Source organism: Watersipora subatra, chromosome 3, assembly GCF_963576615.1.
Source record: "Watersipora subatra chromosome 3, tzWatSuba1.1, whole genome shotgun sequence".
NCBI lineage: Eukaryota > Metazoa > Bryozoa > Gymnolaemata > Cheilostomatida > Watersiporidae > Watersipora > Watersipora subatra.
This window is the reverse complement of record NC_088710.1, coordinates 23,237,657-23,251,579: the sequence shown is the minus strand read 5'-3', so window position 1 is coordinate 23,251,579 and position 13,923 is coordinate 23,237,657. Positions and strand designations below refer to the sequence as shown.

Sequence of the window (13,923 nt, the reverse complement as noted above, 5' to 3'; positions counted from 1 at the left end):
CAAGCCGGTTGCAGCTTCCTTGAACGAAATAGAACAGCGCTCCATCTGTATTGGCATGTGATCCAGTTAAGGCTTCTGGTTCTTTGTCCATACAAACATAGTTATACGCCCTTTTTTGAGTGTGGTGTCCTGACATCAGATATCCTTCTTACTCCTAAATAAAAATGAGCTTAGTTTTTATAAATGATAATAAATCACATATCTGTATTTACCAACTTAATTGCGTATTTTTATTTATATTAATGCAAATCTTGGTATATTTTCTTTCTCATCTGTATCTTATCTTTCAAGTGGGAGTTATCTGTTTATATTTGCACCAAAATTGAGAAAACAACTTCCTTTTTCGTCATAGTACCACAATAACAATAGCATTCAGGCTAAAAAACATATTGTGTCAAATTGAGCAACTGAGAAAACTTGCTGCAAAAATACTGTATAGGGCTTTTCTATCTTGTACATAAAACTAGCAAATTAATTACTTCCTTGCTAATGTACATGTACATGTTACAGCTTATATGTAATATGTATCTGGACACATGAACCAACCAAATTTATAAAACAAATCTATGTTTTGAAACTGTCTTTTCTAGTATCAGCCTATATGCGAGAACCTTATATGGGAGGATATACGGTACTTCACCTTATTTCAAGATGTTGGACACGTTCTTTTAGCAGGTATCATAATTGTTGTAGATCTACTAGGAAGATAGCATCTGGAACAGGGTACATACTAGTCATGCATACGGCTAGGGAATATATTAGAGCTAGTCTGGTACTCTGCTCCATAGATGTAATTACCCTGGTCACCTGCTAGATATGAGTTATACTCTGGCTTTGAAGGGAGACATGTATACTCAGATGACCCTCATTCATGGCCAAAGTATTGCCCTGCCGCTAGCCCTGTGGGATACATCAATTTGTCATGAATTTTAATTAAATGCCATATTATTCAGCACTTGAAATAACTGATTACACAAACAATATATTTGAATGATTCTGCAAAATTATGATAAAATAAAGGAATGGCGAGTCAATTTTCTGCTGGATAAAGCTAGCTGCAATGAACTAGAAGGAAGTAGATATTTTTTGTAACCAACCTGCGTAGAGGAGCTCAGAAGAGTTATCACATGATTTCCTGCCCCATATAATGTACGAACTTCCTCCTCCAGAAACTGATTGTATATCAGCTACAAAATGATCAGGTTTCATGTTTCAAACTTACCAACTTTTATCAAAGTAAGGTCCAGTTTTCAATTATCAGTATCAAAGATCTAAGGTCCAAACTTTTCCAGTTTGTACCCAAATGTTTTGTAATGTTTTGTAAAACAATAAAAAGTAGAAAATTTATTGATCTCTTTCATGGATCACCTACTACATCTACCATGAGGAAACTTTCTGCTGCTGTCGGAATATTGATCTTACTAATTTCAAATTCTTCTTGATACCAAATATTCAACCTTTTAGGTAATTTCTTACAGTTTTCTGCAAAAGAGAAACCCAACTAACCAGCTGAAAAGGGTTTGCTCCTCTCATCATCTGGTTGCAGTTGCTCTTCAATTTCTTCCAACTTTCTGTTGTTACTTTGAAAAAGACTCAGCAATCTATGGCCAATTGTTTGGTTCAACTCTTGTAGGAGTTCTTCTACAGATAATATCGGCGCTGCTTATTTCGGAAACGATTTAAACCATAACTGTCACGAACAACTTTTATTGTATTTGCTAGGTAAATCAGACACGCTGATTCCGATTTTATAATCAAAATAAAGATTAGGCCACTAACTTTCAGAGTAATGAAGGATTTTTTATAGCGTTTTAATATCGGTCTCGAAAACAACACAATCGGCATAACAAGCTCCGCCCATAAATACGTGAGGTAACCTAGCTTTTTAGGAACGGAAGTTACATAGGTATGTTTAGACCGATTTAGAATAATAGAGATGGGTGTTTTAAAATCCATTAATATTTAAATTCAGCCTTAAAAAATAATATGAGTCTTTTCAGAAAGTAGATAAGCTATTTAGCATTTCATACTTAAAAAGCGCGATAACAACGCTAGCTTGTGATAAAACCGCGCTTTTTGAGCTAATTTTTCTCGGTGTCTTGCCCATTTAAACGTCATGTAGCAAGCTGCGAGCAATTTTAAATAGTTTATATCCCTTTCATAAAAAACTGAACTTATTTTAGAGGCTGGATTTAGATAATAATGGGTTTTAAGACACCTATCTCTATTATCCTAAATCAGACTAAACATTCCGAACTTCCGTTTCTGAAAAAGCTAGGTTTCGTCACATATTTATGGGCAGAACTTGTAATGCCGATTGTGTTGTTTTTGAAACGAACATTGAAACGCTTTAAAAAAGCCTAAAGAACTTTGAAGGTGAGTGAACTAATCTTTATTTTGAGTAAAAAATCGGAATCGGCGTGTTTGATTTACCTAGTAAATACAATAAAAGTTGTTCTTGACAGTTATGGTTTAAAGCTTCTTGGTGCAATAATCATTTTTACTCTGTACATTCTTTACTCCAAAAAATATGAGCAATTTTCTTCTTCATTGGCATCAGGTTTTTTACAACTGTGCTCAACTTGCTAAATATCGGAAACATATCGTTATCAGAGTGCCTGTGAGATGGTAGAGCTACAACAGACTTAGTCAGGTTTACCAACTTTCCAACCTTCATTCTCAGGTCAGTCAGATCTGACTCTTCACAATCTCTACCATCTCTACCATCTCTACCATCTCTACCATCTCTACCATAGGACGTAGGAGCCAGTATAGTTTGTTGTTTCCTTTAGTGGAATAGAGTGTTTCACTTTGTAGTTTGGCCCATGTCTCTTACTCCTTGCTGAAAAGTGTTTGGTACCACATGAAAAGATTGGTGAGTCATTTGGCCTAATGAGGGTTTCTCCTTTTTTGTCCCTTGTGATTCATACAGGTTTCATACAGTTTTCTAAATGAATTAGCGCCCCAGATTATTTTTGAGTCTTGCGTTTCAAATATTTTGGTCTGTAGCTCCAAATGGTGTAGAGCAGTAAGTCTAGTTTCCAGTTCTAAGCACAATGTTTTAAGTTTTGATGTGGACTTGAACTTCTCGGCGAGATATAAGCATCATGCGACTACACTACTATGTGACAGGCTGGTCGAAGCTACTAGCTAACAAGTACCCTTGGGCAACCCTCTATCAGGTTTTATGAACAGTAAAGTTAGGTAGCAACCCAGCATAGAATGACCATATCAGTTTAGGTTTGAATCATCGGGTATCTGATTACCCACATTCTTCTCATAGCAGGCGTTTGTGTCTATTTGTGCCCATCAGATATCTTATGTCCATTGAAGTTACCAGTTGCTGGAACTTTATCAAGCATTAGGGGCCACCAACCTCCGCACTTTCAAGATGGCAATCTCATTGATCTGATCACTGCAAAAACTCAGTATTTACATGTAAATGGCACAATCAAGCTGGCAGTTGGATCATTCCATAGAAAAGTAGCCAGGTCGCATTAGCTATGGCCATGGCTATTAGTCTTTTCTGTTTGACCTTTTGCAGCTTTGAGAAGCCTGATTAAAATTCAATTGCTCAGCAAGTGAAACCTCCATGATTATTAAGTATAACATGGATCAACTGTTTAGCTGTTTCTGAAAAATTAGTTAATCAAAAAAGGCTGCTCCTATGATTGCGTTCTAATCCATTCAGCATCGTCCCTGTCTCAAGAAGCAATAGAATACTGTTCATGCATCTTTGAGCAGGCCATTTTAAGGCAAGTGCAAAGTTTGACAGTTGATTGGTAGACCAATAGTTGCTAGAGTTGGAGATGGTCCTGCTACGTTTGTGGCAGGCATTCAGTGGGCCACTGGTTCAGCTTTGATGCTTTTACACAGAAGCTTTACCTTGCAAAAGGTAAATTTTACTTCAATTTTACTACAAGGTAGAAACTTTAGATCAACACTACACATCATTCCTAAACAACTGAAATCACAGTATATTAAAACAGAGAGGGCATAAGTTTATGGGTAAAAATGGGACTCAGGATATGGATGGGAGGAAAAGTTATAAAACATGCTGACACCACATACAGTTTTATAGTATGATTAGATGATGGCAGGGTTTCCAGGAGAAACCATTCAATTCTTAAAACAAAATAATTGCTTCCGCAGCTGAGGGGTCTAGTTGCGCACAACCAAGTTATCTTTAAATGCATAGAGAACTTTCATTTAGACCACCTAACACTGAACTGTTGGCTGAGACAGTGCCCATTTCTGTGGTTTGAGACAATGTTGCGCTCCGTGTGGCTTCAGTAACATCACCAGGAATAAAAGTTTCAAATCTAGCAGATCAATATGGTGGAACTATTTATGATTAGTAATTGACCATAAAAATTGTACCTTTGGAAAAATTTCAGCCCTGCGGTCAATTTATATTTATAGCAGTTTAGATAATGTATACCATGCACGCCTTATCCTTTTAATTTTTAATCAATCTTGTGGCCAGTACCTTCTTGCTTGTATGTGTGCTTTATTGTTTTGTTTAAGTGTTTAAAAGAATAATATGTTATAAATTGATCACATGTCGTAATCGATGTTAACTACATTTTACATGTGGTACCTTGTGGAAAACATTTTTGAAAAAAATATGACTACGGATTACCACAATAAAGGTTGCTCATATATATATATATATACATAAAAAAAAAAAATATATATATATATATATTCAAATGTATTCTACTTGAAACTAAAATCAGAGTGCTCAACATAGGATGGAGCAGTATAAATTGGGAAGTCAAATAGTTTACTTATCTTTCAGCTACTGTCAGTTTCCTGCTGGCGCATTCTTCAAGTGACAAGACTAGACAGCAACACTGCTGAGACCTACGTCAGACTTTGTGAAACAGACTTTAAGACTAGGTACCGCAACCATAAAAGCAGTATAAATAATAGCTCAAAAAGAAATGCTACAGAACTGAGCAAACACATATGGGCACTAAAAGACCGAGACATTAACTTCAAACTTGAGTGGACTATACTAAAACACGCCAAATCCTACAGCAACTTAAGGAAAAGGTGCAATTTATGTATTTCTGAAAAATATTACATCATTAAAAAACCTGACATGTCAACACTTAATAAAAGAACAGAAATTGCCTCATCTTGTCCTCATTCTAAGAGTTATCTTCTCTGCAATTTTAGTAATAAGTCAATCAGAGCGCGACAAAACCCACCAATCACGTAAAAGAAAGGGATGTTTGAAAAGTCACCATCTTGCCCAGTTGAAGCTTACAGCCTGAAGAATGCGCCAGCAGGAAACTGACAGTAGCTGAAAGATAAGTAAACTATTTGACTTCCCAATATATATATATATACATAAAAAAAATATCTATATATATATATATATATAATGTACATGTTTGTGGGACCAATACTGCAGCTAAAGACATCATCCTGTCATTGTCTTGTATAGCTATAAACTATTATCCTGTCATTATCCTGTATAGCCGTTACTGTTTTGAGTTCAGTTGTTGTTTAGTCAGTAAAACATATACACATACCCATCCTAAACTCTCACCTATCTTATAATCTACAATGACTAATACAAACTACAAGCAACTTAACACTGCTGTAGCATCTCCATTTAAACTGTGCCAGTCATTAAATATGGCTATTTTCATTCCAAAATCCCATTTGCTTTTCCAATCCACACTACCATATCTTATTGGTTTGACATTACTTGCTTCTGAGTCCAAATGTACAGGGTGGAAGTAACCACAGAAAACAAAAAAGTTGCATGTACCTACTTCGTCAACGCTTTCACACAGAAGCTTTGCCGTGCAGAAGCATTAGGTGTTCATCAATTACCCACTTTTACATTAGAACGTCTCATCACCTATTGATGTACTTTTAGAGTGTGTGTCCTTTGATGTTTTTATTTTTTTCATCATTGATTATATTCTTTTAATTCTATATCTAAAATTTATTGTAGAAATTGAAGTAGTCTGCTAATTTGCAAGAGAAATCATGTGAGTACATTGGAGTAAGTTTCAGAGCAGCTATTTCTGGGGTGTCAAAGAATCACATATTGTAGCTTAGATAAAGCGAGCGAAAAGGGTAAAAACTGTAAAAAGCTGAAGACATCGGAAGATTGAATGTTGACACGAAGTATATTTTCTTGAAAGGTATCAAATTAGGTTATGTACTAGTAGTACAGGAAACTTAGAAAGCAATTTTCATATTGTTGATTCACAGGCATTCGACTTCTAAAATATTCTGTCAGATTGTAGTTTAACAAAGATTCAATGCTGTATGTATCCAAAAGTCTTCTTTATATTGCTATATTATGCCTTCAGTAAATATTACTATACTTTAAGTATTTCATTATTTTGTTTGAATCATGGGTAAATATCTTGAATTAAATGCGAAACATTAAATTGGCAAGTAATATTTGAGGTCTCACACTAGGTTCTTGATATCTTCAATCTGCATAACAAGTTGTATAATCACCTAGAGAAGTTAAGAAAATATTAAATTAATAAAGGTGCACTGTCCATATTAGTTAACACATGAACTCAGTAACAAGAAGTATGCTATTTAGAACAAACAACACAAGCTAGTTCTGCTTGATGGATGTAAGGTGGACAAAATCCAAGGTAGGCGCAGTCTCCTTGAACAAAGTAGAACAACGCTCCATCTGTACTAGCATGTAGTCCAGTTAAGGCTTCTGGTTCTTTGTCCATACAGACATAGTTATACGCTCTTTTTTGTGTGTAGTGCCCTGACATCAGATATCCTTCGTACTCCTAAACAAAAAAAAGCTCAGTTTTTGTATTTAATAATTACTCACAATTTTATATTTACTTACCAAATTACATTTGATTATTTATCCTAATGCAAATATTGATCTATTTTTTTCTCATCGGCATCTCATCATTCAATTGGGAGTTATCTATTATTTTGTGATAAAATTGATAAAACAACATCCTTATTATCATGGTAACATGCTGATGAAGTCATTCAAGCTTAAATCATCATGTGTCAAACTGAGCATCTGAGAAAACTTGCTCCAAAAATATCGTATGATGCTATTCTAACTTGTGTATGAAACTAGCAAATTAATAACTTTTTTGCTAATGCACATGTTACAGATTACATGTAATTGGACACATGAATCCACCAAACTTATAAGACGAAGTTGTTGTTTTGAACTTGTCTCTTCCAATATCAGCTTATATGCAAAAAAATCTTATAGCGGATGATATGTGGTACTTCACCTTATTCCAAGATAATGGACAGGTTCTTTTAGCAGGTATCATAATAGTTGTAGATCTGCTAGGAAGGTAGCATCTGGAACAAGGTACATTCTGGTCATGCATACGACTAAGAAATATATTCGAGTCGGTCTGGTACTCTGCTCCATATATGTAATTACCCGTGTTGCTAGCTAAATATGAGTTATACTCCGGCTCTGAAGGTAGACATGTATAGACAGATGACCCTCCTTCATGGCCATAGTGTTGCCCTGCTGCTAGTCCTGTAGGGTACATTAAGAAATCACGAAACTTAAGTAAATGCAATATTAATCAGCACTTGAAGTCACCGGTAAGAATTACAAACAATGTATTATAAAGATTCTGCAAAATTATTATATTTTAAATCAATGACCAGTCATCTTATCTGCCTAATAAAGTTAGCTGCAATGAATTAGATGGTAGTAGATATATTTTGTAACCAACCTGTGTAGAGGAGCTGTGAAGTGTCACCACACGATTTTCTGCCCCATCTAATATATGAACTTCCTCCTCCAGAAGCTGGTTGTATGTCAGCTACAAAATGATCAAGTTTCATGTTACAGAGTTTCCAATCTTTATAAAAAGTTTTCATAGCTCTCAATTCTTCATTATTGCGATCTAAGTCTCATACTTTCCTGGGTAGCACTTAAATATTTTGTACAAAATAAAAAGTGAGGAATTTTTGTCTTTCATTATAGATCACCTATTAAATCTACCATGAGCAAACTTCCCGTTGCTCTCAAAATAATAGTTTTATTAAATTCAAGTTTTTCTTGATACCAACTCTTCAATTGTTCACAGCGTACTACAAAAGAAAAACTCAACTAACCAGCTGAAGAGGGTTCCCTCCTCTCCTCATCTTCTTGCATTTGTCGTTCAATTTCTTTCAACTTTCTGTTGTTACTTTGGAGGAGACTCAGCAACCCATGAGCAATTGTTTGATTAAACTCTTGTAGGAGTTCATCTAAAAATAATATTGATGTTTCTTATTTCAAAAATAATATGTTTTTTCTTTTCATTGAAATCAAGTGTTTTTTTAAAAGGATGTTCAACTAGTTCATTATTGCGAACCTACCATTTTCAGAGTGCCTGGCAGATGGTCGAGCTACAACTGATTTGGTGTGGTTTACCAACTTTTCAACCCTCGTTTTCAGTCCAGTCAGGTCTGACTCTTCACAATCTCTGCCATCTCTACCGTCCCTACCATCTCTTCCTGGAGGTCCTCTTAAGTATGAAAGTTGTCCTGTTGGTAAAATATGTTACAATAGTTTTTTTTTGATGCTGAAGTCTTTCATTAAATTAAAATAATCTAAATATGCTTTGAGTAAAACCAATAAAAACTTGAGTAAAAGCTTTAAAAACTTTCAGGAGTGTCTAGTGAACTTTTAAGCAATACAGAACATACCAGCACTCTGATGAGAAAAGGATATATTTAAAGTTTCCAAAGACTTTTTTCTGTCTGTCCAAAATATTTTCATTATACATGTACATGCAAAAACATTCTTAAGCAATTCCACTGATATCATCAACATTTTACCTTTAATAACCATTTTATATGTAGCTCTGATTACACCTGTCATGACATCATCAAGTCTTAATCAATAGAAAATCTCTGTTTACTTTCTATGTTTACTTTTCACTACTTTTAGGTGTATTTGTATTGAGGAGTGTTGCTCTCCTGACCAACGCTGATCTTAGTAGTGAAGTTTATACTTTGGTTTAAGCTTTACAATTAAACTTGAGTTAAACTACAGTTTTATCCTTTATAGATATCTAATATTTTGAGCAAATAAATAGTATACCAAATTTATCCAGCTCACAGGCCATAAGTAGTGTCAGTTTATGATATATCGAGGTCATTTAATAATTACTTTAATGTGCATATCTATTATTCTTATCAATCAATTGAGAATTGTCTCTTTATGTTAGTAGTGCATTGAGAAAACAAGTTTTTTTTCATCATGACACCGTGACAATAACAGTATTTAAATTGAAAAAAACATATATTTAGCGTAGAGCTGAGGAACTGAACTAATCCACTGTTAAAGTACCGTTGTGTCCTGTTCTACTTTTTGTAGGAAACTAGCAAACTAACAACTTTGTTATTAAGTCTATTGCTTTGATTTAAAAGCTGAATACCAAAGATCTATTAAAATGTTGCTATAGTGAGTGTTACATTTTGGCTAATTTACCTGGTGATAATTGACTTAGTATGCCATCACTAACTCCCTCGTCTTCTGCTGATCTTTTTTGTATGACTTGTTCCATATCAGTTGAAGACATCATTGACACCTAGATATAAAGTTTTCAAGAAACACAATCCTATAAACCTCAGCGTCTCAAACAGTTTCTTATCCAATAAGTGAACAGCACAAATTCATTTATCTTTTGATAAATGAATTTTATCATAAGATGCGACATCATTTCCTGATATTTTCTCAATAAAATCAAGATTTATGCTGAAGAAGAATCTATGCTGGGTGCCAGTGCATGTTTTATGTCTACTGTTCCTATTATACACAACATACTTTGAACATACATCGTTATAATACTATCTGTTATATAAGATTGCAAGTCCTTGGACAGTTATATGTACCTGCACTTTCAGACAATTAAGCATGTTAAAAAAAAACTCTTCAAATGAAAACAACTTCTCATGTGACCATTCCAATGTTAAAACAAAAATTAAAAGAAATTAAGCTCTGCCGCACAATCCTACTTGCACCAGTTCAGAATATATTCTTGTTAAATCGACTATTACTAAGATCAATTGTCGTTAATCTCCTGTACAGATTTCATAACTTCTCACCTGTATTCCATTTCTTTCTAGCTGATCTAGTCTTGCGGTTAAATGATTAACATCCTCCTTTAACAACTGGTAACTTATTTGAGAGTAGACAGAGACAACCAGAGCAGATATTGCTATAACAGCAGTCATTACCTGGATGACGTCATTACGCTTCTGTTGCTTGACTACGTAACCTTTTTCCATTATGTAATCTAAAATTAACATTCAAAACTTACAGATCATCTACCTCAAATAACTAATTTTATTCAGATCGCTGCATTTACTGCTCACCATATTATGTATTATCATAATAATTATAATTTAATAAAATTATAGTAACTTAATAATAACAAGGCATACCGGACAAGCAAGTTCTTATATGCTAATTTATTATGAAATTTCCCTCTCATGCTTTTAACCAACAATATTTTTAATACATACAAATTGTATAATTTTGAAATTGTTTACCTGCATAAGTCAAATTTTTAAAGTACCCTGAACACGTAAATCTATAAATGTTAATGATGAATTACAATGCCATCATAATGTACAACTATATGCTGAGTAAGCCTGTTTTGTTTTCATTGTTTTGGTATTAAGAATCTTATTTAATGTTTCTCCATTTGTATTACCACAAAATATGTTTAGAAAATTTGGTATACCTCCAATATGAATTGTTAATTCTATTTTAAAAATCTGTGTGTATGCATTTTTAAATTCAAAAACTTACTCTAAGCGGTATCAAAAACTAGTTGTATGTGTATGTACTTGCCTTAGGCAGCAGCTTCCTTTGGCGACTGATATTGATGTATAGCTGCTTTTTATACTCTGGTAAAGCGTCAGCTTCCGTTTGTGAAAAATTAGGTCAAATAAAATATTTTAACAGCAACATCAAGTTAAAATATTTCACAATACATGTTTTACTGATTTACCAATTTTGCTAGCAAAGGCATTCAATCAGTTCTGACAGCTGTCTATCCTAGATCATCTGCAGTATTCATTAAGATAAAAAGTTAAAGATCGGTCTGTAAACACTCCATTCCATTGAAACAGATTTAATGTGGATCACAGAGTGTCAGTGCTTCCAACCTACACCAACCTCTATTAAACTTCTGTTGAAGTCTCTTTTTTCAAGCATTTTTTAATCTGCATTGTGCGTTAGATAAGTTTTTTGTATAATATTGGCGCAACGAATAATGACAAAAATATACCTTAGGATAGATCTAAATGATGTCTGCTGCAGATCAATGGTTTTAACTGAGTTCAACACGTATCATTAATTTATACTTGATGGCTGTGAAGTACTTGAGAGTGATAAAACTTTAGTAACACTCAATACTTCATTAATTGCATGGTCATTAGTGCCGCCATATATTTTCACTTTTGTATGTTTTTAGAATTATTCAGAGAAGATTGTAGATAGCAAACATTATTTAATGAAACTTTTTTGACTTGCTTTAGTTTTATACAAATTTATGTTTTAAACAAGGTTTAGTTTTGCAAGTTTATAAATACTACTTGTTGTTTTTCTCCAAGTCCCTAAAGTCAGAGATCACTGGAGAGATCACTGGTCACTTCGGAATCATCTGTAACATCAGAGAACATTTGTTGTTACATAGTCTGCTCTTTTGTAGGCCCTGGATTATTGTGCAATCCTAACCAGCTGCATAATTCTGTTATTCCGTTTGGTATAAAAAGATAGCAGAAAAACTTTGAGGAATAATGATTAATAGTTTATGAAAGAAGTTTCAATAACAGCCCTGGCCAGCCATCAGCAGATCTTGTTATTTTATTAATGCCTGTAATACAGATAATAGAAATATCAGCAACTTTAATAGTAGAAACACTTGTGAAAGAACTGGTCTAGCGGGAAATAAATGACATGACAGCTGGTGTGGTGGAAATGGTTGTGTTATAAATATTATGGCCTGATTCACCAGATAATTTATGAAAGCGTTCTGCATTTCATTTTCCGATTGTTTGTGAATAACAGCCATTTAACCTAGTTACCCCTGTTTGTCATCTCTTGCGGTGCCATCACAGGCTATCACAAATGACTCGATTTCAAAAACAAATGCACTGATTGCCAAAAAGCTGACAGTGGTAAAATAGGCAGCAGACACTTTTGAGATACATCGACGTGCAGGAGAATATCATGCCTTGAAAAGCACAGTATTTAGCCACCAAATAAAGATCTAGCAATAGAAAGTACATATAGTATTTTTAAAAGAAAAAGCCCTTAATGATTACAAGAACTAATAATATTCTAAGAGATTAAAATAGACCAAAATCTATGGAAGATGCTGCATGAAATAGCTGTGCAAAATTGAAATTTTTAGAGGCTCTTAGATACCTGTAGAATATCCGTATTGTGTTTGCTTACTGATAATATTATAATTAATGATATCAACTCTTTAAGGAAATTATTGATTCTATTGTTTCTTGGTTTAAGACTAAATTAGAATCAGCTAGATAAACCTTGTCTCAGTCACTTTTTTAAATCAACCAATTCATGCCAATAGAGAATATTTGCTTCAGTAATATTATAGTCAAAGCCAAACATATATGGATGATTACCTGGCCCGTGTCAGAGAGCTTCTTTAGCATTTGTTAGCATTGTTGTATGTCATAAAACAAAATCACCACATGAATGTTGTCACAAAATGTTACATTACAACTCTATTACCATGTACAACCTTATGGAAAATGGCCTAGCAAGCGATATCAGACTAACATACACAGTATATCATTACTACTGACTTGTAAAACTAATTTACTCTGTGTATTAGTACTACCGACTTATAGAACTACCTTACTGTATATAATAATACAACTTTTTTATAGAATTAACTTACTCTATATAATAGTACTACTGACTTACCGAACCAACTTACTTCATAAATTATTTATGATAACCCAACGACAAATATTAAAGCTGGAAGGAATTAAATTACCACTTTATCACTAAACTTATACACAAGCGCTTTACATCTATTTTATATTTATACTTTTGAGCCTACTTTTCCAATCTATGACACTTGCATGACATTTTATGGTAGACTATCACTCGCAGTAAACGGACAACCAACTTGTTTTGGAAAATTTATGAATGTTCACAGCCCTCTACCCGATATACCAACTAACCTCAATGCTTGCACTCATGCTGAGTCATTTCATGATATAATTATTAGTGAGGTATTGTGTTGAAACTGATTACTTGTAGTTCATGACCTTGGCAACACGAGTTGGAATCTCTACATTTATGGTTGTTTATTTCTGTCACCAGATGGCAGTAATTACCAAATATGCTGTAGCATCTCACAGTTATGGTTAATATAATTACATGAGATTTTTACACTTTCTCATTGCAATTTGCAAATCCAAAATCCAAACAATAATTCAAACCCCCTCTATAACTTTCAATGCCTGCTACAACAATGCTGCTTTTCTTCCCTTAATTATTCACTTCTACAACACACAGACATGTGTTCTGCTGTGTAGCGCCTTCCAGCTCATGCAGGTAGAACTAATCAATCTAAAATGAACCTGAACTGTTACTTTTGTGAAGTCAAAAATGAACAGAAATAAAAAGTTTCAGTAGAACCGCTCTAACGAATTGTCATCAACCAGATTTGACACTGAGCTGGTGTCATAATCTTCTTTTTTATTCATTTTCAGATGAGCTTTAGTTTCTGAAAATGTCTCTGTGTATCTCTTTTTGTTTTCTTTTGTTTTTCATGCTCAGTCGCTCGAGCTTTGTCCTTGACATCTTTAAACCTCCTATATAGGAGTCTGGGTTACATAAGGCCTGACCAATGTAACAATAAATAATTCTTATATTTTTGGTCATATAAGGAT

General features: G+C 34.0%; 1 protein-coding gene across 1 annotated transcript; it reads right to left on the bottom strand.

Moving 5' to 3' along the window:
* Positions 1–6,299: 6,299 nt before the first annotated feature.
* Positions 6,300–10,273, bottom strand: LOC137391137 (uncharacterized). Its single transcript, XM_068077501.1, has 7 exons — positions 10,087–10,273; positions 9,470–9,569; positions 8,353–8,520; positions 8,107–8,241; positions 7,722–7,811; positions 7,260–7,519; positions 6,300–6,788 (listed from the first exon to the last, which is right to left on the bottom strand). Exons 1-7 carry the CDS (start codon positions 10,267–10,269, stop codon positions 6,576–6,578), a joined length of 1,149 nt encoding a protein of 382 aa, XP_067933602.1. The 5' UTR covers positions 10,270–10,273; the 3' UTR covers positions 6,300–6,575.
* Positions 10,274–13,923: the final 3,650 nt, after the last annotated feature.